This window comes from Lissotriton vulgaris, chromosome 7 (genome assembly GCF_964263255.1).
Source record: "Lissotriton vulgaris chromosome 7, aLisVul1.2, whole genome shotgun sequence".
Classification (NCBI taxonomy): domain Eukaryota; kingdom Metazoa; phylum Chordata; class Amphibia; order Caudata; family Salamandridae; genus Lissotriton; species Lissotriton vulgaris.
In genome coordinates, this window is record NC_141695.1 from 14,106,461 (window position 1) to 14,134,407 (window position 27,947).

General features: G+C 46.7%; 1 protein-coding gene across 1 annotated transcript in view; it reads right to left on the reverse strand.

The window, feature by feature from the left end:
• Positions 1-313: 313 nt before the first annotated feature.
• LOC147700522 (uncharacterized) overlaps positions 314-27,947 on the reverse strand; it is a 28,345-nt gene continuing 711 nt past the window's right edge. Inside the window, exon 2 of the mRNA XM_086929681.1 lies at positions 314-4,790. Within this exon, the coding sequence (XP_086785807.1) occupies positions 2,786-3,835 (1,050 nt within the window). The 5' untranslated portion in view covers positions 3,836-4,790 and the 3' untranslated portion in view covers positions 314-2,785. The remainder of the gene's footprint in view (positions 4,791-27,947) is intronic.

A 27,947-nucleotide genomic window follows, 5' to 3' on the forward strand; every position in this document is an offset into this window, starting at 1 on the left:
TATATATATATTTTTTTGTATATAAGAAACCCTGAGACCTAATAGGACATTTAGTCCTATTTCTATGTATATAAATGTCTCTCTACATATATATCCATGGCACATCTCGTTACACAATAAGAAGAAGTGAGCACTCTAGGCGAGGTAAGAATTAATTCATTTATTCATTAGCAGTGTATCAGTTCCCTGACTCGTTTTGGCAGACCCCAGCCTTTTTTAAAGTTACACTGGCCGTTGGCCCGCATCTTTTTAAAGGTACAACATACTAGAGATCTCGAAGACATAGCTCAATTGTCTTTTTTAATTTTCACAATTTTTCTTTTTTACTCTCTTTTGTCTTCAATGTATTATAATTCATTTTGTAATACAAAATCATGTTGGTATAATACACATAATCATTTAAAAAATATTTTTTTAACAATTTGTACTGATTTTATCAAAGTTTTCATACTCAGTTCCAGAGAACATGCCTTCACACTCATTTTCCCATAATGCAATGTGTACAGGGCTTTGATGTAGGAACATGGAGATATAGAAGGGCTGAATAAAATATATATATATATGTCATCACGCGGACCACCTGACACTTTCATAGTTCTTCATAGTTCTTAGAAAAATAAGGACAGTCGACATCTGCATAAAATGGCAGACATGACAATGATTCTGCATACTAGGAAAAGATGGCGACCTCTATGATCTAAAATGGTGACGCGGCTTACCTAAAATCAAGTCAGGTGAATACGGCCTCAGTGGTTTTACATAATGGAGAGGATGTCTTCCTTTACTTCATTTGAACTAAGACAGTAGTATAGAGGACATGGGCGCCATTTCTTCCACATTTAAGATATTATAGTTCTATATTAGACCTACAAATGTTTACAATTACTTGCTGCTATAATTTGCAAATATTCTCCTTTTTATAAGACAAGACCATTGATCTAGCTATAACCTGAGAAGAAGTAGGTTTAGTTACTTATGCTGAAGATTTACATTAGATCACCGGGTCAGGATTTCTTTCTACCCCATATAGTCTCTCAAGCTCAGTCTAACTGTTCTCATATCTTAAGCTGCTGTTACATAAATTATCTTAATGCAGCATTAGTGACCACCATTATGGATTCTTAGATGAAGGTGAGGTTTCTAGCAATCTGAAGGGCAACTATCAACCTACCCATGACAACTATTATCAGCATGACCATGACAACAGGACTATGACATGCTATTACCATTAGACCTTGCATTTAGGTGACAATAACTATCTCAGATCCTTCCAGACTTTAGGTCTTCCATCTTCTCCTACAGAGCTTGTCACTGAAGGACCATACTGGCAGGATTTGTGTCTTCTTAGACATGCAGGTTTGCTAAACTCGGTCTCCTTACACAGTAATTACAACTGCTTGGTTCGGTTCCCAGAGAAGAAGTTGAGGTTATCTTTGAGTACTCTAAGTTTGTATCTAGAGTTTTCAAACTAGCCAGTTTGATTTGTGGAGGGCCTCCTTACCCAACTTGCAAGGAATTCAGAGGTTGCTACCAGTGAACAGAGCTTCCTTCTCTGTAGGAAGGAAAGGGCATAGGTTGAGTTTTAAGGGGCTTTACTAGCGTGGAGTAGTATGACTTAAAAGTGTGCAAATCTATGTATTAATTTGTAAAGCGTCTTGCGATCATAAAAATCGTGGTGCTAAAAAAACGGCGGCCCACTGCCTAGACAGAAACAAAGAGAATAGCTAGCTCCAAGTAGTAAGTTTGTATGGCTAGAAATTCTCATGCTCTACCGGTGCCAGCATAGTTACGTGTCCAGATAAGCTAAGCATTGCTTCATGCAGGGAGCAGGTTCGAGGATGATCAACTGGTGCTCACCCATCCCAAAGTGCCAGCAGGTGCTTCCAGCCACAAGAGCAGAAGCAGTTCCCAGTCCCGACAGCTGCTGCTGCATCCACAGCTCGAGAATGTTTAAGGGCGAGAGCACAGGAGGACCTTAGCTTTCCTCATTAGCAGTCACATTCTAAGATATGCTTCAAGTATTCACCCACTTGTATGTAATTTTATTCTATTTTCTGTTTATGTTAATTGAGGATGAAAATTATTTGAATGCAGTCTAAAAGTAAGTCTAGTGCTTACTATTGTTTCTGGGGCTCACTGTTTATTGTTTCGTTCATAGGTATTTGTTTCATACCAATTGTATTATTTTTATATGCAAATTTAATAACAGTTGGATAGTATTCCTCTGTTTCTCCTGTAGTGGCTTTGCTTACACTTAGAGTAACCTATTTCAAACGGGCGGGCTTTGCCAGGGGATATTCTGGAGAAAAGGTTGAAGTGTGCAGATGTGTTAACTTTATGTGCAGTACACAGTCAGTACCCATATGATGTTTATTTAGTATTTTTGAACTTTTATCTCAGACAGCTGCGGTGCAACTATCTAGATTTCCATTTGACTAACCTCAAAAGACCGGTTATTGAAACTGAAGGTTTGAAAAATGACTCAAAAAAGCACAGCCAGTGCTGGTGGCGGGTCCCTACGTATGAATAATATAGTGAGAGTGCTGTTGTCTTGATGACATTTGTTAAATATCTGCTCCAACTGGTTGCATTTTGTAAAGATACTCAGCTCAGCCTTAAAAGACCAGGAAGTAGTCATCTCTTCAGTCCAGATTGGCTGCCTGGTGAGTAGTGAGGCTTCATTTAATTCTATAATTTTACCATTATTCTCAGCATTGATATGATTTCTCAACTTACCCTATGTATATTTTAAGACTTCTTTAACATCATAGTTTTTTTCACATTCTTAGCACTGATAAGGTTTCTCACCTGTGTGTCTCCTCTCATGTACAGTAAGATTTCCTTTTTCATTGAACCTTTTCCCACATACACGGCATTGATGAGGCTTCTCGCCTGTGTGTGTTCTCTCGTGACTAGTGAGATGTCCTTTAGCACTAAAACATTTCCCACATTTAATGCATTGATAAGGTTTCTCACCTGTGTGTGTCCTCTGGTGATGAATGAGAATTCCTTTCCTACTAAAACTTTTCCCACATTCTGAACACTGATGAGGTTTCACCCCTGTATGCGTCCTCTCATGTATAGTAAGGGATCCTTTCGCTCTGAACCTTTTCCCACAATCACTGCATTGATGTGGTTTCTCGCCAGTGTGTATTCTTTGGTGCATTTTAAGATCTGTTTTCTGTGCAAAGCATTTCTCGCATTCGGTGCACTGATATGGTTTCTCACCAGTGTGTATCCTCTGGTGATCAGTGAGACTTCCTTTCAAACTGAACCTTTCCCCACATTCAGAGCACTGATATGGTTTTTCACCTGTATGTGTCCTCTGGTGCTCAACGAGAATTCCTTTCCTACTAAAACATTTCCCACATTCTGAACATTGATGAGGTTTCACCCCTGTATGAGCCCTCTCATGTACAATAAGGGATCCTGTTGTTCTGAACCTTTTCCCACATTCACTGCATTGATGTGGTTTCTCACCAGTGTGTATTCTTAGATGCATTATAAGATCTGTTTTCTGTGTGAAGCATTTCTCGCATTCAGAGCACTGATATGGTTTCTCACCAGTGTGTGTCCTCTGGTGAGTTGTAAGACCTGCTTTTGAATAGAATATTTTCCCACATTCTGAGCATGGATATGGTTTCTCACCTGTGTGATATGATTTTGCATCTCTATGTGCTTTCTGGTGAATAGTAAGGCATTTTTTCAAATTGAACCCTTCTCCACATTCTGAGCATTGATAAAGAGCTACTCCTGTATGTGCCCTGTGGTGCATAACTAATGCTTTTTTGTACCTGAAGCAATTTCCACATTCAGTGCATTGATAGGATTTCATGTCTGTGTGTGTCCTCTGGTGTACAGAAAGGTTTATTTTTTGACTAAGATTTTTCCCACATTTAGCGCACAGATATGTTTTTCCCCTGTATATGTTCTCTCATGCGCACTAAAGCCTTGTTTCTGAGTGAAGCTTTTGCTACTTTCTCTGCAGTCTTAAGGGTTCTCACCAGTATGTGTTCTCTCACGTCTAGTAAGATTTCCTTGGTGGCTGAAGCTTTGATCACATTCATTGCACTGATAAGGCTTCCTGTCTCTGTGCACTCTTTGATGTGAAGTTAAACTTATTTTCTGAATATGCTTTTTCATACATTCAATACAGTGGTATGGTTTCTCTTTTGCATGCACTTTTTGGTGAACAGTAAGAGCATTTCTTTTATTCAAAGTTGCCTCATATTTAGTGCTCTAATAAGGTCTCACACCCGAATGAGTTCTCTGGTGCTCAGCCATCTTCCCAAGTATGCATTTGTCACTTTCTGTATGTACGTTTTGTCTACATGCAGTCTCTGGTGAAGGGTAAAATGAAGATCACGTTTCTCATTGGTATGGGTTGTATGATTCACTGTTACACTTTCACTTCATTTAAGTTTTTTTCATATTTAGTACATTAAAGGTGTGCATTCCGCCGGTTACTGAATCTTTTCCAAAATTCACTGCTTTGATATCAAATATTGCTAACCTTTTCTGCAAATCCTCAACATTTTTTAACCATTCTTGTCTTATATATGATCAATATTTACTGTGGTTCATCGTGACGAAAACCATTATTATTCTGAGCCACACTTTGCTTCCAGATTTCCTTTGTGTGGCTGATGTGTAACATATTATCTTCCTTTGACTTGTGGCACGTTGAATTGGCAATGTTACTTTTTCATGAATTAGGCTGCCAGCAGTGTGAGTCTTAAAAGAACTCAACAGGATGTAAATTGTTGCTTTTCAGCTCACATATCAGTCACCTAAAAATTAAATAAAGTGGTATAGTGTTAGCTGTATTCATGTTAGCTTGGTTCTTACCAACACCGCACAGACAACACAGCGATCTCACAACATCCAGTCATTGAGATATTAAACCCACACTCCTCCCTTCCACAGAACACTTCTGAAGCCAGAGAGTTAAACAAGGATCTGGAGGAATTGCTTCAGGAATTGTTCTTCAAAGGAATGAGCACCACAGATGTTCTTGGGTAGTTTGCTCTTTGATCTTGAGTTAAGGGCAATTAATTTCTGTAGCCAACCAGTGGACATAGAACACACAGCTGGGTGCTATCTCCCAAAACAGACGTAGATAGCAGAAGAAACAAACACTGGCCACGCCTAAATGTCACCCCTTTGAATGGCATTAGATGATATTTTGACTTTAATAATGCTTATTGCTGCAAAAAGAAAAACAACAGTACTGGCAAGGCCGATAGGTCTGACTTTTTAATAGTGAAAGTGACTATTAACTGATTGAAGGCTTTATATGTGTTTCTGTGGGGTTATATGGAAGGGTGAGTCATATTGAATGTAGGGGAAGAATCAGTGCGTGACTTGAGGGTAGATCAGTGGAAGTGCTTACTAAATTTGAAAATCTCTAACAGCTCTTTGTGGTCGTGTGGTTGAGGAGTTAGGCTTATCAGAGGGTTTCTTGAACCTTTATTGTATCCACTCAAACAAGGGATGGTAGCAGAGTGACAGAATTCAGACCAGTTAGTTAAGTATAAAAAAGGTATACTTGTAGTTTTATTTCTAGAACCAATGAGGACTTGGCACAGGCAAGTAGAGAATGCTTTCAAATACAAACCTTTAAAAGGAAATGCAGTTGGAGGTTGAAAAACATTATTACAGGTTTGTATTTGCTTTAAAGATAGTTCTAATTACTTTGAAATTAGTTTTGATTACTTTCGCGTTGCTTTTCAGTCACATCGACTACTCAGAGTGAAATGCTTGGATATCACACCATAGATCCTACACTACAAAAATAAGAAAGACTGTTTTACGTTTTAAGCACAGTTACTTTTCTTTCATACAGAAATAGGTTGACACAACATGTTTGGGGTGGAAAAAACACAACATGGATTCTTATGGGAAAAATAGTGTCATCAGTTTTCAGGTAAGTAAACGACCTGCAAGAATAGTGAGTGGGGGATTAGAACCAAAGTTCCCCAAAGTTCAAGGAGACACATGAGTTGCAACACCAGTGTCACTAGAGCGGCCGGATGCAGAGTGCAAGGGACTAACCTTAGCCAGTGGCGCTATGGGGGCCATCTGTCAAGGACTGCTTATGAGCAGCCCACTCGGTTGTGGGTGCCAAGCTCCTGGGGTTAAGATCAGCCCTGCAGGGGCCAACCATCAGCACAGAAGTTGCATTATCAGTAGCACAGGGCAGTCGGATGTGGAGTTCCAAGCAGACAAAGGGAGCCCTGTGGATTCCAATGGAGAGCTCTGGTTCAGAAGAGATGCTGCAGGCTCAGTCAAGGAGGTTTCCTGAGGACGAGCAAGAGAGGTAAGCTGGATTGTTCAGGAATGCCTCAACACTATCAGTTGGGCCATCAAAGGCTATGGTGCATCGGAAGCAGGAGTGTCTTTAGGTGTCGGGTTTTTTAACCAAATCTGATCGCAGTCGGGGAACCCCTCAGGTTGAGGCTGCAGGTTTCGGGTTGGAGGTCGAGGCAGGTTGCGGATCACCGGATCAGCTAGTCACTCTGCTGCACTGCATGACAGATAAAGGGCAAGAATGTGCCATATTTAAGTTAATAATTTTCCTTACACTGTCGCCCTTTTGGCAGCCAGCAAGGGTGTCTCCGTTACATGCAGGAGTGTTTTTGTGCAGGAAGGGGGTCCTTCCTGCACAAAAACATCCAGAGAGGCATATTCCCATTTCTATGTGTGCTGCAGAATGAGGCAGATTTTCAACATCTAAAATAGTGACTACGTCCGAATGTAGAAGTCTTCACCACAACTTCGTCCAGCGGCTCACCGACAAAGACTCTTCCTCCTCAGACACCGCCTGCTGCCTTTCCCTGCTGATCTTTATCTTCACAGAACATTTTCTTCAGAATTTCTTCTCAGTCCGAAGGTAAGCGCCGACTGAACACAATTCACTTTTTGTATCCGACCAGCGCTCCATCAGAGTCAGCCATATTTTTCAACTTTGACCTGGTCTTGCGCAACTAGATAACACTTTGATCTTTTAGGCACTAGTTTTTACCTTAAACTTGAAATATTCATGATTCCAATTCTACTTAATGGATTTTGTTGACAAATAACGAATTAAAATGTACTCTACTTTTCTAAATTGGTGTGGTTTTATTTCTTGTGTTGTCTTTCTTTTCACCTAATTACGGTTTGTATGCTGCATGAATTCCTTACGCATTGCTTATACGTTAATCCTGTCTGCTTTTGTGCGAAGCTATCAGAGGGATAGGCACAGGTTAATTTAGTGAATTTGTTTGGTTCACCCTGACAGGGATTGTGGCTGTTGCTTGAGCAGGGGTCATTATCAGGACAGAAATGATTAGGTACGACTAGAGAATAGAAGTTGGATCCAGAATAAATAAAAAGCACTGTGTAGACCATTGGAACATTAAGAGAAGCCTTACAGACTCGCCTTAGAGTCAATATCCTGAAAACTAAGTTCTTAATGCACGGGTAAGTATTTTTATACAGAACCTGCAAGTGAATAAGGAGGAAAAAATGTGTGTACTCAGGGTGCAATCGGGTAACATAGGGGCACAATGACAGGTGCAATGTAAAAAAGATAGGTGGATATTCCAAACATAACATAACATCCCAAGTGACCAAGGAATGCATAGTTGCAGAAAAATCTATGTCGACTCACCGAATACCCTGAATAATCATTTCCAATTCATTTGTGACATATCCGCCCTAACTAGATAATGATGTGCCCAACATTGCCAGGATGGCACTCGGTGTGGGCAGGTAAAGCATCAATCATCAACCAGCGCAGTCACGTAAATAGAACCAAGCCAGCAATGTAACCAACACTGTCCTGGTCAGGGAGCAGATGATGGGGACCTCCTGGCAACAGGTAAAGCAGTACCCGGTATCAATCCACAAAAGCTCAAAAAAGAAAGAGTATTTCAATAATTGTTGATGACAATATAAAATGATCAATGAACAAAAAGAGGGGTCACTATGGGGAAAAAAAGTATCACTAGACGGAAGAGAACCGCCAATCGCGCTTACAAAAAAAAATTGAAATCACAATATGAAAACAGCATTAAAAATGGATTAAAAGTGACTACAGATGAAAGAAAGACAGAAGGAACTATTTGGGCTGCCTTTGTTTAAAAGGATGTTATCAAAAACAGGGTTGAACCCAATATAGTCAATAGGGACCTGGGTAGCAATTGGAACAGAGGGAAGGGGTCCCGTGACCAAAATAAGATAATTTACAAAATTACACCATTTGTATTCAAGCAATTTGAGGAAGACTTTTTTGGAAGCAAAAGAGAATTTAATTCAAGATTGCATATATCCTATTCAATGGATATCATATTCATTTACAACATATTCTTAGTACCACAGTTTATATATAATATGTGTGCCCACATTCACAACAGGAAGGGGGTGACGTGAGGGAAAGTGTAGGGGGTAGGATGTATGTGATCTGATTCATTCCGTGACAAGTCTTATTCAAGCTTCTAAGACAATGTACATGTGGTCCCTGAAAAAGGGCCACAGTTGGTGGCTCAAAATAGAGTCCAATTTATCAAATGTTAAGCAACGGCCTAACTCCGTTACAGCCGTAAAGTGTCTGAATGGGGACCGGAGTTGGTCGTAGGTGGAGTAGTCGTCTACGTTTCGACCCAATATAGGTAGGTTTCTTATCCTTACATACGGGTCTTCATCAGGACAAGCAAAGTTGTGGGTGGGCAGCCTCCTAGGGAGCAATAGGAAAAGCGAATTAGAAACGCACCAATCCTGTGTTTTATTTCTTAGGAAGGTGGTATATGATGAATAGATAATTAATCGTCGGAGAACGTGAGATAGCCATGTTGCCTATCTCTGTGTAAATCCTATACATAAGAATGCTAAATAAGGACCCACGCTCACCTTTCACAAGGGGGCGCTTGAGTTTAAAAGGAAGCCTAGACACAGAAACAAACGCCAAGCATGACCGAGAATTTACAAAAAGTAAAGATACAAGAATGGGAGGCGTCAGGCCACATTGTAATCGTTTCTCATTGTGGTGCCAGAGTGTTAACCACAGACAAACTGGTATCGTAAGGATTATCAGTGTCAAACCACAGAATGTATAAAAATTGGTTGCATCAAAGTTTAGCAAACAATACAGAGAAAAGTTACAATCAATCAATCAGTATTTGTACAGCGCGACTAACCACTCATGAGGGTATCCTCTCGCTCAGTAGCAGGGCTCAGTCTAAAAGCCAGGTCTTGGGTCTCTTTCTGAAATCCTCTAGCAAGAGTGATGTCCAGAGCTGGAGGGTGGGGGGGAGGGATGAGCTGTTCCAGGAAATGGGGGCGCATTGGAGAAGGAAAAGCCTCGGCTGTGGCTTCACACACATGGGTTGGCTCAAACAAGATGAAAAGTGGCTGTCCCATCGACAATGCATATGCATGATGGGCAGTACATTTTCATCAGGTGTGAGCCTGCAATCAGTGCTAATTCTGATCGCTGTGCAACAGCATCCAACCTATACCTCACTGACGAGGTCTAATAAAGCTGGAATCGCTCTATGGCTGCTTGTGGACCCATGTGCAGCGTGTCTCACCCGGAAGCTGGGGATTGACTGTTTCCATGAGGAGCAGGGTCAGTACTGATTTGCATAAAGCAGGCCTCAGTCTAGAGTGGAATGGTGGGTATGAAACAACTGGTTGGGAGTGGTAGGCAACAGTTACGCTATCTGCAAGCATTCCTCCCATCGCCTTTAGTGTGCTTTCAGGACAATATCAACCTAGTCATAGTAGTATCCTGGTACAGTAGAGACGGAAATCATGGTCGCACTGCTGTTGGTTCCAATTGTATCCTCCAAAGCAAAGTGCCCGATGAGTACCTCCAGACAGGGAATTCTTGTTTTCTTAGCGCAACCTCAATGATATCCGAGCTGAGGAGTTGGGCGTAGTAGAGAAGGAACAAGAGAGGGTGGTTACGAGAGCCTTTAAACCCAGGCTTCATGATGACTTCCAACTGTTGCCTCATCGCACTCGACCGTTTAGTAACTGGACAACAGACGAGAGGCATTCGATCATGTTTACTACGCCTCCTCAACTCTGTTTGCTTTTCTGTGAAGGATTCTTTTCTTAGGCCCACTTATCGTCAATGCACGCGCTGGTGATCATCCTAGTAAGGCAAAGACTTGAAAAGACTGCATGTTAAGAATTGTCAATGATATTTGCAAAAATATGAAAATGCCATCAGTAGAAGGAGCAAATTACTGAAGGGAAGAGAAAGGAGGCAAATGGGATGTACTCCCTGCTACTATGAGTATAAATAACAATAAATGAGTTCCCTATTACCACTGATGTCGTGGGCAAGGGATCCCCTGATAAAGGCAAAAAATCAGAAGGTATAACTCATCAAGTGCTGTCACTGGAGCAACTTTACATTTGTTTTATCCTCCTTAAATTGCAGGGAATTTGCAAGCAGCCAAGATGAGCCGCCCTCATACCGCTAAGGAGTACGGTCAATGGGTCAGGTGTGGTGCAATCTATGGATGCGATCAATTACGTTCATGATTTTTACTCCAAGAGATGTATTTAACAGCATTAGGTGGGTGCAAATATAGACTGAACACCGTTGGACCCAGGGAAGAACCTTGGGGGGCACCAGTCCTCAGCTTTTTAAAGTTTACTAGAACTAAAGGGGCAACTCAGTAACCCAGGGACCTGAGCCGGGCAATTATTAACAATAAAGTGGTACCTATGGGACTTTTTATTTCACTGCACCATCACCATTTAGGAACACCTTGTTTCTAGAAAAGTATGCTGTCAAAATGTATTTGTATATTCCGATATGGGAAATGTATAAATAAATAAACTAAACGCATAACTGAAACTCACTTATTTGAGAGGTTCTCTTCTATCCCTGTTGTAATACTACTGCTTGGAAGTCAAGGGCTACACTTGCCCCATAGGGACCACTCAGCTTTTTGAAGGCAGACTGAAAAGGGGGAAGCTGTATCACCTGGTGCTGATCACACATCTAAGACTTAAAACACTTTTGTGTTTTCCCTTTGATACCCACCTCCACCAGGTTTGGGATCAATGTATCATGGAACACTGTATCAAACGCGTCAATTACGATTTCACTCAAATAATGTGTGTCATCTCACAACATCACTTTTTCTGAATTTCACACCACATATCAGGCAATCCCTTGGATTCAGTGTAATAGGCTTCTTAACTTCTCAATTCCCTAAACTGACTTCAAATGTCCCACTCTCCACTTTGCTGCCATCGGTCCAGGGAGGACCACAACACCCAGCCTGCAACTCTCCACATGGCACATCGCGCCCAGCCAATAGCGTCAGAGGCCAGAGCCAGGAGGCACTTAAAAACGGTTGCGGGCTCCCGCAGAGTGGAACGTGTGCGGGCGTGCCCTGGCTGTGCCCTGGCGAAGCCCAGGCCAAGGGCGGGCCCGTCTGCGCCCGTCAGAGACCGCAGGAGGCTGGGCCGCACCACTGACATTTTAAAGTAAGGGTTTATACAATTGTTAAACACTAAGAAGGCTCAGAGGAACAGTCCAATAGCTATATACTATAGGCAGCCCGAGGAGATCCCCAACATGAGCAGACATAAATCGCTTACTGGCCAGAGAGTGGCCGGGACTCTAGAGGCCTTTTTGACCAGTGCCAAGTCAGCATTAATACATGAAAGACAGCTAACAGAGCGCAGGCTCTCACTGGAGCCACCATTTTCCCATGCCCGATCCGTAATAACCACTCCAGTAGCAAGTAACACCCAGGACACCGACAGTTTCGTAATTGTCTCATTGCAACCCATGGCGAGTGGCTTGGATAATAATGACTCTTTGGTGGCCAAGGAGCCTCATAATACAACGCAAAGTATGACAGTGACCACCAGAGGACAGAACGCTAAATTTAAAGAAGGCAGTGATCCCGCACACCTACCTAAGAAAAAAAGGGGGCAGGGTCTGATTAAACAAAGTCATACTTTAAAGGCTCGGGCGGTAAGGCCAAATTGGAGGAGGGGAAACCAACCAGGAGTATAACACCACCCGAAGGCCCCAAGGCACACAAGTTCATCTTTGGACCATGAGTAGGAGGAGTACTGGAAAAGGATGGAAGCCACCATGGCAGGTCTTTTGAGTCCATTAAAGTTAGTATTCACGCAAATCGAAGGGAGGGTAACTAACCTTGAGAATACTGTAACCTCGATTCCACCGGATCGCTACATCCCATGCGTATGTAGAATGCAAGAGGTTTCACCAGTCAGCCGACCTAAGGATCATTGCGCACTGGTCCACACTAAGAAACAAGTTGCTTTGCTTCTTAGGTGAAAGGACTGGCCTTACTAACAAATTGTTTACTGGATTTAAGATGGCCAGGAGAGTTGGATGGGTTGGGAGCTCGAATAAGTCTATGTCGGGGGACTGTGTTGTGTTAACGTTTTGCTCCCCTGAAATGATTCAAACTATATTGGAAAGGGCTGGCTCCAGGTTTGTAACCAACAAGGGCATAAATATCCTTCCCCTGAGATTCTTTTATCAACCCTCAAAGCCCATACATCATCGCTTAGAGGGAGAGAATGTCCTTGGGGCGGGACAACAAAGGGAAGCCGCCCCAACTAATAACCAGTTTGATCTTTTCAGGACCGTAAGAGATATTGAATGACTGCCTGAACAGGCCCCACATTCAATCTGGGAGGATGGGTCAGTAGGGAGTAGCAGTCTGGAGTCCACAGCACACAATTGTCACATGGAACAGCCTGACCAAGAGAGGGTTAAAAACTGTGCTGAGAAACTTGGGTGCTGATTTGAGCGTGATTTGTAATACAAGTTCATTAGATGTTATGATAATTATGATGGAAGATTTCAATTGTGCATTGTGTCACTTTGAGGCTAATAGAATATGTGGCCTCACATATGAAGAAGGCCTTAGTAACACCCTTTTTTGCCATACAATGGTGGGGGAGTTGTTTAACGAATTCCTCGCTTGCACCGAACTGGGTTTTGCGAATGAGCTTGTTTCATCAATAAATGCCTTACACTTTTAACGGAAGGGGTTTGGCCTCTACAATAGATTATATTTCAGTCTCATGCAATTATGCACCTAGATTACTTTCTTTTGAGGTTGTAGATAATTCCCTGAGTGCTCACTACCCCTTATGCTTTAAGTTGACTTGCCACTAAACAATCTGAAAAGAAGCAAGATTAGTTCCCAGGGTATTGGTGAAATTGAACTTGATAAAACGAATGGCTATACTCTAAAATGGTCAATGGTGGACCCCATGGCAATGACAAAGCGCTCAGTGATTACGTGTAAACCTGCCATCAATACTTGGCTCCTCACGATAGGACTGTAGCATCTTATTTTGAAATTGCTAATGAGCTTAGGAAAGTCCTGTCAGCCCAACGCGGCAACAAAGCTAAAGACATGGGCTGTTTCAATACAAGGTGCACATATGCGTATTCCAACCTGAAGCTTCAATTACACAGGCAGCCAAGAATTTTGAAAAATGTCAGGAGGGTTAGACTGGAATATAGGCAGGCTATCAAGGAAAGAAAGAGCGCCATGAGAGAGGAGGCAGGGGAACCTCTGCCCTCAGCAGCAATGTTGAGAGATAGTGCAGCATTCTGGAGGGCAGTGAGGGCACATTTTTTAACCCCTAGAGATTGCCCATCAATAGAAATTGCTATATCGGAAGAGGACTGGATCAGGCACTTTGCACAGGTATGCAATGGACCAGACAATCCCTCTCGCCCAACCAGTGTTAGTGCAGTGAGTGACCATGTTATTGTCAATCTGAAATTCACTTTAGAGGAAGTAAATAGAGCATTAGCTCTATGTCAGGTTGGCAAAGCCTGGGGCCCAGACGGTGCCCCAGTGGACCTATTTAAATCCAACACCACTCTTTGGGGGCCGATCATAACGCAGGTTATCAATGCCAGCTGCCAAACTTGGGGGGAGTCAACAATTGTCCCCATTTTCAACAAGCATTTGCAATGCAATAGGTCTCACATTAGGAAAGTTTGACCTATTGGTATTGTAAATGACAAATATTTTATTTATGTGTTGGTTTTGAGAATAGCGAAATGAATAGCTTTGTCATTTACAATGCCAATAGTTTTAACTTTCACAAATGTGACACCTATAGCATTTGTAATGCAAAATGACTTTGATGTATTGATATTACAAATACCAATGGATTTTAATTTTTTTAAATTAATACCTAAATAAAAGTATTGTAATTTATAATGGCAATACCTTTAACTTTTGTAAAGATTACGTTCAGTGTATTTTATTGGGACTAAAATACAAGAACAGAAGTGAAATATTAACTTATTTTTGTGACATTTGTAATAAAGCTTGAAACATTGAGAAAACATAATTGAAATAGTTGTTGTTGAATGGTTGCCCAGATTGATGCTGTGGTGGGGCTGAGTGATGTGGTGGTGACGAGTGATGCTGTGGCGCTCATTCATGCTGTGGTAGCGCATAGTAATGTTGTGGTGCCCCTGAGTGATGTTGTGGTGCCCCTGAGTTTTTTTGTGGTGGTGCTGAGTGATTCTGTGGTGATGCGATAGATAGATATAGGGAGGGCGATAGATAGATAGAGGGAGGGCGATAGATAGAGGGAGGGCGATAGAGTGAGGGCGACAGATAGATAGAGTGAGGGCGACATATAGATAGAGTGAGTGCGATAGATCGATAGAGGGAGGGCGATAGACAGATAGAGGGAGGGTGATAGAGTGAGGGCGATAGATAGATAGAGTGAGGGCGATAGATAGAGTGAGGGTGAAAGTTAGATAGATAGAGTGAGGGCGATCCATTGATAGATAGAGTGATGGCAATAGAGAGAGTGCGATAGATAGATAGAGTGAGGGCGATAGATAGATGGACAGATAGAGTGAGGACTATAGATAGATAGACTGAAGGCGATAGATAGAGTGAGGGTGATAGATAGTTGTAATTTGAAAGTGTAAGAAGCACTGAGTTATGCTGTGGTGTTGTTGAGTGATGATGTGCTGGCCCTGAGTTATGCTGTGGTGGCGTTGAGTGGCGCCACGGTGGTCATTGACATGACGACCTATCGCTAGGAATGTCTGAGACAATTGAACGACCACAAGTCCTACCAGCGCTTACCTAGTGACCCTACTCCAAGGCTACTCACAGAGATCAAGACTTTGGTTGATGAAGGCAACGCGTAAGGATGGATCACACCCCAGGAGGCACAGTTTCTGGTAACCTCTAATCCTGTAATGCCTGGATTTTACTGCCTGCCCAAAATACACAAGGCAACCAGGCCTCCCCCTGGGCGACCAATCATCTCAGGGATTGGTTCCCTCTTGGAATCATTATCCACTTTTGTGGATTTTTTCCTCAGGCCATTATTCAAGTAAATGCCAACATACCTGCAAGATACGGCTGACGTACTTAGGTTGTTACCAGAGGTAGACTTTGACGTCGAGACTGACCTGTTGGTCAGTTTTGACGTTGAGTCATTATACACTTGCATTCCGCAGGAAGAAACTTTAGAGGCCATAAGATCACTTCTAGACGCCCGAGATTTGAACAGCATTACCCCTGTTAACTTCATCATGGAGTGTGCCAAATTGGCGATGATGGAGAACTATTTCAAATTCGAGGATCAGATCTACCTCCAGACCTCAGGGACTTCCATGGGGAGTATTTTTGCCCCCAGCCTCGCCAACCTCTACGTTCACTTATTCGAACAGGATCATGTACTCAACCATAGCAACCCCCACTTCCATCGGGTGGTGCTCTGGAAGAGATACATTGATGATATTTTGGTGATATGGCGGGCACACCATCTGAAGTTGAAGCATTCCATGGATGGCTCAACCAGCAGAACCGTTACCTCAAGTTTACTATAGAGTACAGCCAACAACAGCTGCCATTCTTGGATATTTCAATCTTTCCTAGTGGTGGTAAACTTGAAAGTGAACTGTACAAAAAACCCATGTCGAGGAATTCACTGCTTGTGTTTAATAGTCATCTCCCTTGGGCCCTACGTGAAAACCTCCCTGTGGGACAGTTTCTGCGAGTTCGCAGAAACTGTTCCTCCCGACCACTTTTTGAGAAACATGCTGCACAACTGTCCAGACAACACCAGGAGAGAGAATATCCTCGGCATCTCGTAAAACGAGCATGGAAACGGGCCTCCAATAATAATCGGGAAGCCCTTTTGGAGAAGAAGCCCGAAAAACCACCACTAGAGAGGCGCACTTTTGTCAGCACTTTCAGTGTCCTCTCAAACCAAATCCAGAAAACCGTCAGAAGACACTGGAATATTTTGAATGTGGCACAGACTGCAGTTCCACTACCTCTTTTTTCCTTCAAAAGAGCCCCCAACCTACGTGATACCTTGGTACACACGAGGCCGAGATTGCAGACCACAGATACCACCAACACACTGTGGAATCTTCCGCCTGTGCGGGGGCATTTTCCCTGCGGATCATGTAGCGCAGGTCCGCAGACTTATAAGACAGACCAAGTGGACATAGGCACAGGAAGACCGTGGTTGCTAAAAAAACATACTAATTGCAACACGGAGGGTGTTATATACATGATAACCTGCCCCTGTTCACTTAGGTATGTTGGTCACACTACTCGGAAAATGAAAGTTCGAATCAGCGAACACAAGAGCACCATCATGTGCCATAAATAGTCTACATGCCTCACCAACCACTTTCTTTCCATGAAACATCAGGCAGAGGACTTGCGGTGGGTGATATTAGAGCACCCGTATATTCCACCACACATCAGTGATGTCTCAAAATTTCTATTCGTGAAAGAACAGAAGTGGATTTTTAAGCTTCAGTGTGATATCCGGGGCCTGAACTACGCCATCCCCTGGGTCTCCCTGTAGCCCCAATCATACACGTTGCTATGCTACATTGCGTCAGTAAATGACTCATTGGTCTCATGTTGACATCAGATTGCTTGTTCTGATCCCTTACCCATTATGTTGGCAACCTTTATTAGATTATGGCCATTCAAGACTGCATGTGCCATCCTGACTTTATTTACAAATCAAATAAATGCAATTTTTAAATCAATGCTGCTGTTCATGCAAAGTTGTATTAGTAGCGCCAAGTAACTTTGCCATTCAGTAGTGACTTCCAAGCGATCTTCGAATGCACTGTGCGCATGCGCGCGAATATAGTGCAAGCGTTTGTATCAGCCACTGTTAAGTTAGAACTATGGAAGGTTTTTTGACTGGAGGGAAATATAGGAGCATACTACAAGAGGAGGGACTTCCCTTTGCTCCCGACTTTTCTGAATTTTATTTTATTTCTTTACATTTAGACACAGCTCGTGACTCAATTTCCGCTTATTCAGCGAGCAATATAGTAGCTCAGTGTTGCGCATGCGCGTAGAAGTGAAGTTTCATAAAACAATCCATTGAGCATGCGCGCTGGTCAGCATGCGCGCGCAAGCAATACCTCGCGAAACATATTATAGCACATGCGCACTGGGAACAGATAGAAGAGTAGTGCATGCCATTTACGATCCAATGAGCATGCGCTAAAGGAAAGGCGGTGATCCTGATACTAATTGGCCGTTCTTAACAGGCAATTTGAGCAATCAGCAACAGTATAAATACGCAATAGGCTGTCCAGTCGGTACCTCCACTTCCTCTTGGATGATCGAGAGAAGTACCGACGGACAGGTGAGATTTTCTGGCTCTATGAATGTTGTTTTCAGGCACTTTTCAGATAAAGAACAGTCTTCTTTCATCAGTTGTAGTACCCCTAGGCTCTACATTTTACTTTGGCATTTCAACATCGGTTTGCCTCTCCCCCTCGCATACTCACTACCTTTCACCTCTTGGTGAGCAGAAGCAGGACAAGAGGGGTTGTTACTTTTGCCATAATAAACCACATTTGGCAAAATAACTTGATAATTCTTATTTAGCGACAAATGCTGTAATGGCAGGGTTTTTGGCTCTATTTAGCAGTGATATAGACTTTAATCTTGCTCACATCTAGGATAGGTATTCTTAGCTTGTGTTGGCCCTTTTAAGCCCTTTTTCCAGACCTAGAAGAGGATAGCTGCTTAATATGATGATAGATCCCTTATTCTTGACTCTAACCTGTCTATTGCCTATTGGCTTTGACATACATGACACATTGGTATGGTTTATGTAGGTATTCTGACAGAGCTAAGGGGTATTTCATCCCTTTCAGGCCTACAGGCCTAGAACTAGAGGGACTCCATCTTGATGGAGCTGAGAGGCTTTTTAGAGTAAAGGTAAAGTTTATAGTTAAAGCTGTTGTTCGCCCTAAGCGAACCGGAGAGAACCGGCCAGAACTGAATCTAATCAGAATTGTTCCCGGGCTCAGGTCTCTAGACGAAACAAGCAGACTGGTCACTGTGGGAGCGTCTAGCGCAAGGAGCCTGGTGCATGGGATTGGTGGGAGGAAGCTGCTGGCTGGAACTTTCCATGAGGAAACAGCATTCTATATCAGTGAAGTGCAGAGGCGGAGTCAGGCAGTCGAGTGGAGTTGGCGGAGCGGAGAGGAGTCAAGCTGGAGTGGTAGAAGAGTGAGGAGCTGTTGGAGTAGGAGAGAGAGAGAGGGTTCAAGCTAGAGAGAGCTGAGTTGAATTGAAGGAGCAGAGAGTGTTGGTAGAGTTGGAGGAGTGGAATTGCAAGAGGAGAAGAGACAGGACATGCTTGGAACAGAGAGAAGACAAACAGACAGTCAGTGAGCTGGAACTGAAGGAAGCAGTCAGAAGCAGTTACTTATCAGGAGGAGGTGTGAATAGCTGGAGTCTTAAGTAATGCCTTTTAGAAGAGACGGAGGAGAGATCGTGGACTAACCTGTGGGAGCAGCTGGAGTTAATTGGACATTGGTACAGAGACATTAAAACAGAGTGAACAAGCTAGTGGAATGAAGAGCATTAGAGCGGCAGAAACCATTAGATTGAAGCTGGAAGGTGGAGACAGTTCGTGGGGGAGAGGAGTCCAGTGCAAAGTGATCAGCGCAGAGGTGTATCCAAGAGTGCAGGAGAGAGAGTCTGAGATGAGCCAAGGCACAGACGAGAGAGGAACCCAGATGACAGCTAGAACAAGACTTCACACTAATCAGGTGATATCGGTCCTGTCATATTAGTTTACTTTACACTTGCATCTTAATCTTGTCTTTATTCCCTAAGCTATTGTATTGCTAATCCTTTTCCTTGCAGCGGTGTGTTCTATCTATAGTCTTTGTCAGTTACATGTGGATGTGTCTATTATAATACAGATCTGTGTAGGTGTTTATATTGTTAATAAACCCCAGTTTATTAGTGAACTGAAATGTGCCTTGTATTCTTGTTCAATCAGGGTAAATGTAGCTTCTAGGTGGTTGTTGTTTATATGAATGGATGAGTAACCCCAATCAGGTAAGTGGTGATCATATAAATAGGGAGCGTGTGGACCTTTGATGCCAAGGATAAGAGGTACATTATATTAATTGGCTAACTCCTAATATTGTAGTAGCAAGCCCTTAGTGAATAGGGAGAGAGAGACTTCCCAACATATAACTGAAGGTGTTCATAGGAATGTGGTCGTCGTTGATATACGCCGTTAATGAGAGCGCTGGGGAGGATTACCAGCGTGTAGGGCTGCCGGATTGCGGCCCGTGTGTAAGTCAGAGCGTTGGGGGGGATTACCAACGTGGAGGTTTGCCGGATTGTAAACCGTTTGGAAAAGGAGAGCACTGGGGCTGCAGACCCACGTGTGTAGACACGCCAGATTGTGTGTCATATCTGCCCCAGGGTAGATTAGTCTGGGTCTGAGTGGCCGCGAGACTATAAGGTATGAGTGTGGTGTAAGGCATGGATATCCTTAGTAATCAGTGAGTATTCTTAGTATCCCTATAGATTTAGTGGTGTTTCTGATAATATGAGCTTGTATATTGCGAGTTCCCCATCCTCAGGTAGGTACCCAGGTGCCTGGATAGATGGTCCTGAGGAGGGATGTGGTTACGTTCTGGCTGGGTTGGAGGGGCCCCTTGGGGCTGATCCCATCTAATCAGAAAATCCAGCCATAACAAATGCGACATTAGCCGATCCTGTATATAGTCGGTCCACGGTCTGATGGTGTGTTGTCCATTACTTTGTAAACTAGGTCTCTATGCAAAGCCAGTGACCTGGACACATTGTATGACTTTAATTTGTGTCCTCTTTTTTTGCATGTTAGAGCGGGGCCTCAATTTCCCGAGTAGGTTGCCGGGTGAGGTGAGGTCTTCTCCCACATAAAGCTGGGTGAGTATCTCAGTGGAGGTTAATACCTCTCTGTGGCAGAGATATAATACTCTTAGCTGTTGCTAAGTATAATGTACTTATGCATGTGTGTTTTTTGTACAGTTTCTTTGTGTTTTAAGTGGCTATATATGTATGTTGTAAATCCCCTTTTTATGTTCTAACAGGAAAAGAAAATGTATGACTCAAGAATACATTGGGGCTCCAAGGTCCAGTGAGACTCCTGTATTGTAAAGTATCAATCGCTTTTTTCACACTTTTCACTTCACTATGTATAATTGCAGTAGCAATTCCACCTTTGGGTCCTGAAGAAAGCTGGATAATTATTCCAATAGGCTGAAACATGTCGACCATCCTGCACAGCGCCACTTTGTAGTTATTAATTTCCACTACAGGGCGTGGTTTTAATTTTGACACTTAGACAATTTCCATTAAACATATTTTTTGTCTAAGTAGTTAATTTTATTTTCACCTTCACAAGAGCACTGCACTTCATTTTTTCCACTCCTTGAGCATCATCTTGGCTAGAGTTTTCAAGATCCACATCCGCACCGTCACTTGATGGTTTGGGCGGTGTTTGGATTGAGTACCAACTCCCATATGACGATACTCCGCCAATAAGGGTGGTCTGATGGGAATTTCTCAGCCAGATATGACTCATTATGTATAGTGTGTCGCCTCTTTTTTCCTTAGTTTTCTGTATAACAACACACACTTTAGACCGGGTATCTCCATTTTGTGGTTTGTGACGTTCAGTAGGGGAATGGGATGCTAGGTCGTTAAATATTCCCCTTGACCCCCTTTATATAGTGTTATTTGGGCCCTATGAGATGCCCTGGTGGTGCTGAGTGATGCTCTGGTAGTGCTTCGTGGTGCTGTGGTGGTCCTGAGTGATGCTGTGGTTGTGTTGAGTGACGCTGTGGTGGTTCTGAGTGACGCTGTGGTGGTGCTGACTGATGCCGTGGTGAAGGTGAGTGATCCTGTGCTTGCCCTGACCTGTTAGCCTGAAATAAAGTTGTTTGCCTACTCAATTGTATGCTCAGAAACGTAGTGCATGTTAACTGGATAAAGTAAAACACATATGTAATTGGTCAACACATGGTATAGCAATTCAAGACAAACAGTGCTGCAATCTGGGGCTTTCATTAAGCAACCACTGCATTATAGAAGTAAGCAGTTCTGAGCGGAGGTGTAGAGACTTTGTGTGCAAATTTGGACTCACCAGAGAATCTGTGTTGTAAATCGATAGAAAAGGGGGAACCATATGAGGGTTCTGGCGCGAATTGCTCTCCGATTATCAGCGCAAGACCACTTCAAAATCCTTTACAAGAAAAATGCAAAGTAGGGGACCTGCTTGTAAATGAACTATACCCGCTCTTCTTGCAGCCCCATAAAACCCGCAAGGGAAAATTGCACGTGGGAAAAGCAGGAAGTTTTGTGAACTACCCACAGGCCAATGTCGGAACTAGCCAAGACGACGCGCCGAGGGTCATGGATATCCCACACTGGGGATCACGGGCAGGGGCATACAGATGGAGGGGTGCAGCAACTGGAGGAGGGCATGGGGTATCGCGCACTGGAAGAGGGTCGGAGGCATGACACACCTGGGTCAAGGCAGGGTATAACATCCCGAGGGAGGGCCATGGGGGCTGTAGCACCCGGTTGAAGGAGGGGGGCACAGCACGCTTAGCGGTCTAGGAAGTTGGGAGAAGAAGAAAAGGAAAAGTGATTCAAATGTATAATGAGGGGTAAAGAGCCGAAGTAACAGAGAAAAGTCACAAATGAAAAGAAGACGGGGCGCCCCATCTAGGAGGGGTGCAGATGAGAATCACAAGCAGAGCAAGGGCCAGAGATTCTTCTAAGAACGAGGGATGAGAGACCCGCAGGGAAGGGGTTAAAATACACAAGGGTCAGTGCCCGGGGTGAGGGGTGAGAGACCCGCAGGGAAGGGGTTAAAATACACAAGGGTCAGTGCCCGGGGTGAGGGGTGAGTGACCTGCAGGGAAGGGGGTAAAATACACAAGGGCCAGTGCCCGGGGTGAGGGGTGAGTGACCCGCAGGGAAGGGGTTAAAATACACAAGGGTCAGTGCCCGGGGTGAGGTGTGAGTGACCCGCAGGGAAGGGGTTAAAATACACAAGGGTCAGTGCCTGGGGTGAGTGACCTGCAGGGAAGGGGGTAAAATACACAAGGGTCAGTGCCCGGGGTGAGGGGTGAGTGACTCGCAGGGAAGGGGTTAAAATACACAAGGGTCAGTGCCCGGGGTGAGGGGTGAGTGACCCGCAGGGAAGGGGTTAAAATACACAAGGGTCAGTGCCTGGGGTGAGTGACCTGCAGGGAAGGGGGTAAAATACACAAGGGGCAGTGCCCGGGTGAGGGGTGAGTGACCCGCAGGGAAGGGGTTAAAATACACAAGGGTCAGTGCCCGAGGTGAGGGGTGGGTGACCCACAGGGAAGGGGTTAAAATACACAAGGGTCAGTGCCCGGGGTGAGGGGTGAGAGACCCGCAGGGAAGGGGGTAAAATACACAAGGGTCAGTGCCCGGGTGAGGGGTGAGTGACCCGCAGGGAAGGGGTTAAAATACACAAGGGTCAGTGCCCGAGGTGAGGGGGGATGACCCACAGGGAAGGGGTTAAAATACACAAGGGTCAGTGCCCGGGGTGAGTGACCTGCAGGGAAGGGGTTAAAATACACAAGGGTCTTTGCCCGGGGTGAGTGGCCCGCAGGGAAGGGGTTAAAGTACGCAAGGGTCAGTGCCCGGGGTGAGTGATCCACAGGGAAGGGGTTAAAATACTCAAGGACCTGTGCCCGGGGTGAGAGACCCGCAGGGAAGGGGTTAAAAAACACAAGGGTCAGTGCCCGGGTGAGGGGTGAGTGACCCACAGGGAAGGGGTTAAAATACACAAGGGTCAGTGCCCGGGGTGAGGGGTGAGTGACCCGTAGGGAAGGGGTTAAAATACACAAGGGTCAGTGCCCGGGGTGAGGGGTGGGTGACCTGCAGGGAAGGGGTTAAAATACACAAGGGTCAGTGCCGGGGGTGAGTGACCCGCAGGGAAGGGGTTAAAATACACAAGGGTCAGTGTCCGGGGTGAGTGACCCGCAGGGAAGAGGTTAAAATACACATGGGTCAGTGCCTGGGGTGAGAGACCCGCAGGGAAGGGGTTAAAATACACAAGGGTCAGTGCCCGGAGTGAGTGACCCGCAGCAAAGGGGTTAAAATACACATGGGTCAGTGCCCGGGGTGAGTGACCCGCAGGGAAGGGGTTAAAATACACAAGGGTCAGTGCCCGAGGTGAGGGGTGAGTGACCCACAGGGAAGGGGTTAAAATACACAAGGGTCAGTGCCCAGGGTGAGTGACCTGCAGGCAAGGGGTTAAAATACACAAGGGTCTTTGCCCGGGGTGAGTGGCCCGCAGGCAAGGGGTTAAAATACGCAAGGGTCAGTGCCCGGGGTGAGTGAGTGACCCGCAGGGAAGGGGTTAAAATACACAAGGGTCAGTGCCCGGGGTGAGGGGTGAGTGACCCGCAGGGAAGGGGTTAAAATACACAAGGGTCAGTGCCTGGGGTGAGTGACCTGCAGGGAAGGGGGTAAAATACACAAGGGTCAGTGCCCGGGTGAGGGGTGAGTGACCCGCAGGGAAGGGGTTAAAATACACAAGGGTCAGTGCCCGAGGTGAGGGGTGAGTGACCCACAGGGAAGGGGTTAAAATACACAAGGGTCAGTGCCCGGGGTGAGGGGTGAGAGACCCGCAGGGAAGGGGGTAAAATACACAAGGGTCAGTGCCCGGGTGAGGGGTGAGTGACCCGCAGGGAAGGGGTTAAAATACACAAGGGTCAGTGCCCGAGGTGAGGGGGGATGACCCACAGGGAAGGGGTTAAAATACACAAGGGTCAGTGCCCGGGGTGAGTGACCTGCAGGGAAGGGGTTAAAATACACAAGGGTCAGTGCCCGGGGTGAGTGATCCACAGGGAAGGGGTTAAAATACTCAAGGACCTGTGCCCGGGGTGAGAGACCCGCAGGGAAGGGGTTAAAAAACACAAGGGTCAGAGCCCGGGTGAGGGGTGAGTGACCCACAGGGAAGGGGTTAAAATACACAAGGGTCAGTGCCCGGGGTGAGGGGTGAGTGACCCGTAGGGAAGGGGTTAAAATACACAAGGGTCAGTGCCCGGGGTGAGGGGTGAGTGACCCGTAGGGAAGGGGTTAAAATACACAAGGGTCAGTGCCCGGGGTGAGTGACCCGCAGGGAAGGGGTTAAAATACACAAGGGTCAGTGTGCGGGGTGAGTGACCCGCAGGGAAGAGGTTAAAATACACATGGGTCAGTGCCTGGGGTGAGAGACCCGCAGGGAAGGGGTTAAAATACACAAGGGTCAGTGCCCGGAGTGAGTGACCCGCAGCAAAGGGGTTAAAATACACATGGGTCAGTGCCCGGGGTGAGTGACCCGCAGGGAAGGGGTTAAAATACACAAGGGTCAGTGCCCGAGGTGAGGGGTGAGTGACCCACAGGGAAGGGGTTAAAATACACAAGGGTCAGTGCCCAGGGTGAGTGACCTGCAGGGAAGGGGTTAAAATACACAAGGGTCTTTGCCCGGGGTGAGTGGCCCGCAGGCAAGGGGTTAAAATACGCAAGGGTCAGTGCCCGGGGTGAGTGATCCACAGGGAAGGGGTTAAAATACACAAGGACCAGTGCCCGGGGTGAGAGACCCGCAGGGAAGGGGTTAAAATACACAAGGGTCAGTGCCCGGGTGAGTGACCCACAGGGAAGGGGTTAAAATACACAAGGGTCAGTGCCCGGGGTGAGGGGTGAGTGACCCGTAGGGAAGGGGTTAAAATACACAAGGGTCAGTGCCTGGGGTGAGGGGTGGGTGACCCGCAGGGAAGGGGTTAAAATACACAAGGGTCAGTGCCCGGGGTGAGTGAACCGCAGGGAAGGGTTTAAAATACACAAGGGTCAGTGTCCGGGGTGAGTGACCCGCAGGGAAGAGGTTAAAATACACATGGGTCAGTGCCCGGGGTGAGTGACCTGCAGGGAAGGGGTTAAAATACACAAGGGTCAGTGCCCGGGGTGAGTGACCCGCAGCGAAGGGGTTAAAATACACATGGGTCAGTGCCCGGGGTGAGTGACCCGCAGGTAAGGGGTTAAAATGCACAAGGGTCAATGCCCGGGGTGAGTGACCCGCAGGGAAGAAGTTAAAATACACAAGGGTCAGTGTCCGGGGTGAGTGACCCGCAGGGAAGGGGTTAAAATACACAAGGGTCAGTGTCCGGGGTGAGTGACCCGCAGGGAAGGGGTTAAAATACACATGGGTCAGTGCCCGGGGTGAGTGACCCGCAGGGAAGGGGTTAAAATACACAGGGGCAGTGCCCTGGGTGAGTGTTCGCAGGGAAGGGGTTAAAATACACATGGGTCAGTGCCCGGGGTGAGTGACCCGCAGGTAAGGGGTTAAAATACACAAGGGTCAGTGCCCGGGGTGAGTGACCTGCAGGGAAGGGGTTAAAATACACAAAGGTCAGTGCCCGGGGTGAGTGACCCGCAGCGAAGGGGTTAAAATACACATGGGTCAGTGCCCGGGGTGAGTGACCCGCAGGTAAGGGGTTAAAATACACAAGGGTCAATGCTCGGGGTGAGTGACCCGCAGGGAAGAAGTTAAAATACACAAGATTCAGTATACGGGGTGAGTGACCCGCAGGGAAGGGGTTAAAATACACAAGGGTCAGTGTCCGGGGTGAGTGACCCGCAGGGAAGGGGTTAAAATACACATGGGTCAGTGCCCGGGGTGAGTGACCCACAGGGAAGGGGTTAAAATACACAGGGATCAGTGCCCTGGGTGAGTGACCCGCAGGGAAGGGGTTAAAATACACATGGGTCAGTGCCCGGGGTAAGTGACCCACAGGGAAGGGGTTAAAATACACAAGGGTCTGTGTCCGGGGTGAGAGGTCAGTGACCCACAGGGAAGGGGTTAAAATACACAAGGGTCAGTGTCCTTGGTGAGGGGTGAGTGACCCACAGGGAAGGGGTTAAAATACACAAGGGTCAGTGCCCGGGAGAGGGGTGAGTGACCCGCAGGGAAGGGGTTCAAATACACACGGGTCAGTGCTCGGGGTGATGGATCAGTGACCCGCAGGGAAGGGGTTAAAATACACAAGGGTCAGTGCCCGGGGTGATGGATCAGTGCCCGGGGTGAGGGGTCAGCGCCCAGAGTGAGGGGTCAGTGCCCAGGGTGGGGGGTCAGTGCCTAGGGTGAGGGGTCAGTGCCGTGGTGAGGGGTCAGTGCCGGTGGTGAGGGGTCAGTGGCCGTGGTGAGGGGTCAGTGCTGAGGGTGAGGGGTCAGTGCAGAGGGTGAGGGGTCAGTTCCCGTGGTGAGGGCTCAGTGCCCGTGGTGAGGGGTCAGTGCCTGTGGTGAGGGGTCAGTGCCTAGGGTGAGGGTTCAGTGCCCTGGGTGAGGGGTCAGTGTCCGGGGTGAGGGGTCAGTGCCCAGGGTGAGGGGTCAGTGCCCGTGGTGAGGGGTCAGTGCCCAGGGTGAGGGGTCAGTGCCGAGGGTGAGGGGTCAGTGCCCAGGGTGAGGGGTTAGTGCCCGCAGTGAGGGGTCATTGCTGAGGGTGAGGGGTCAGTGCCCAGGGTGAGGGGTCAGTGCCAGTGGTGAGGGGTCAGTGCCCGTGGTGAGGGGTCAGTGCCCGTGGTGAGGGGTCAGTGCTGAGGGTGAGGGGTCAGTGTCTGTGGTGAGGGGTCAGTGCCAAGGGTGAGGGGTCAGTGCTGAGGGTGAGGGGTCAGTGCCTGTGGTGAGGGGTCAGTGCCCGTGGTGAGCGGTCAGGGTCCGTGGTGAGGGGTCAGTGCCTGTGGTGAGGGGTCAGTGCCTGTGGTGAGGGGTCAGTGCCGAGGGTGAGGGGTCAGTGCCTGTGGTGAGGGTCAGTGCCCGGGGTGAGGGGTCAGTGCCCAGGATGAGGGGTCAGTGCCCGTGGTGAGGCGTAAGTGCCGTGGTGAGGGGTCAGTGCCTGTGGTGAGGGGTCAGTGCCCGTGGTGAGGGGTCAGTGCCGAGGGTGAGGGGTCAGTGCCGAGGGTGAGGGGTCAGTGCCCGAGGTGAGGGGTCAGTGCCTGTGGTGAGGGGTCAGTGCCGAGAGTGAGGGTTCAGTGCACGGGGCGAGGGGTCAGTGCCCAGCGTGAGGGGTCAGTGCCCAGGGTGAGGGGTCAGTGCCCGTGGTGAGGGGTCAGTGTCGAGGGTGAGGGGTCAGTGCCTGCGGTAAGGTGTCAGTGCCAGCGGTGAGGGGTCAGTGCCGAGGGTGAGGGGTCAGTGCTGAGGGTGAGGGGTCAGTGCCTGTGGTGAGGGGTCAGTGCCCGTGGTGAGGGGTCAGTGCTCGTGGCAAGGGGTCAGTGCCTGCGGTGAAGGGTCAGTGCCCGCGGTAGGGGTCAGTGCCCGCGGTGAGGGGTCAGTGCCTGCGGTGAGGGGTCAGTGCTGAGGGTGAGGGGTCAGGGCTGAGGGTGAGGGGTCAGTGCCTGTGGTGAGGAGTCAGTGCCCGTGGTGAGGGGGCAGTGCTTGCCGTAAGGGGTCAGTGCCCAGGGTGAGGGGTCAGTGCCCACGGTGAGGGGTCAGTGCCTGTGGTGAGGGGTCAATAGCAAGGGTGAGGGGTCAGTGCTGAGGGTGAGGGGTCAGTGCCTGCGGTGAGGGGTCAGTGCCTGCGGTGACGGGTCAGTGGTGAG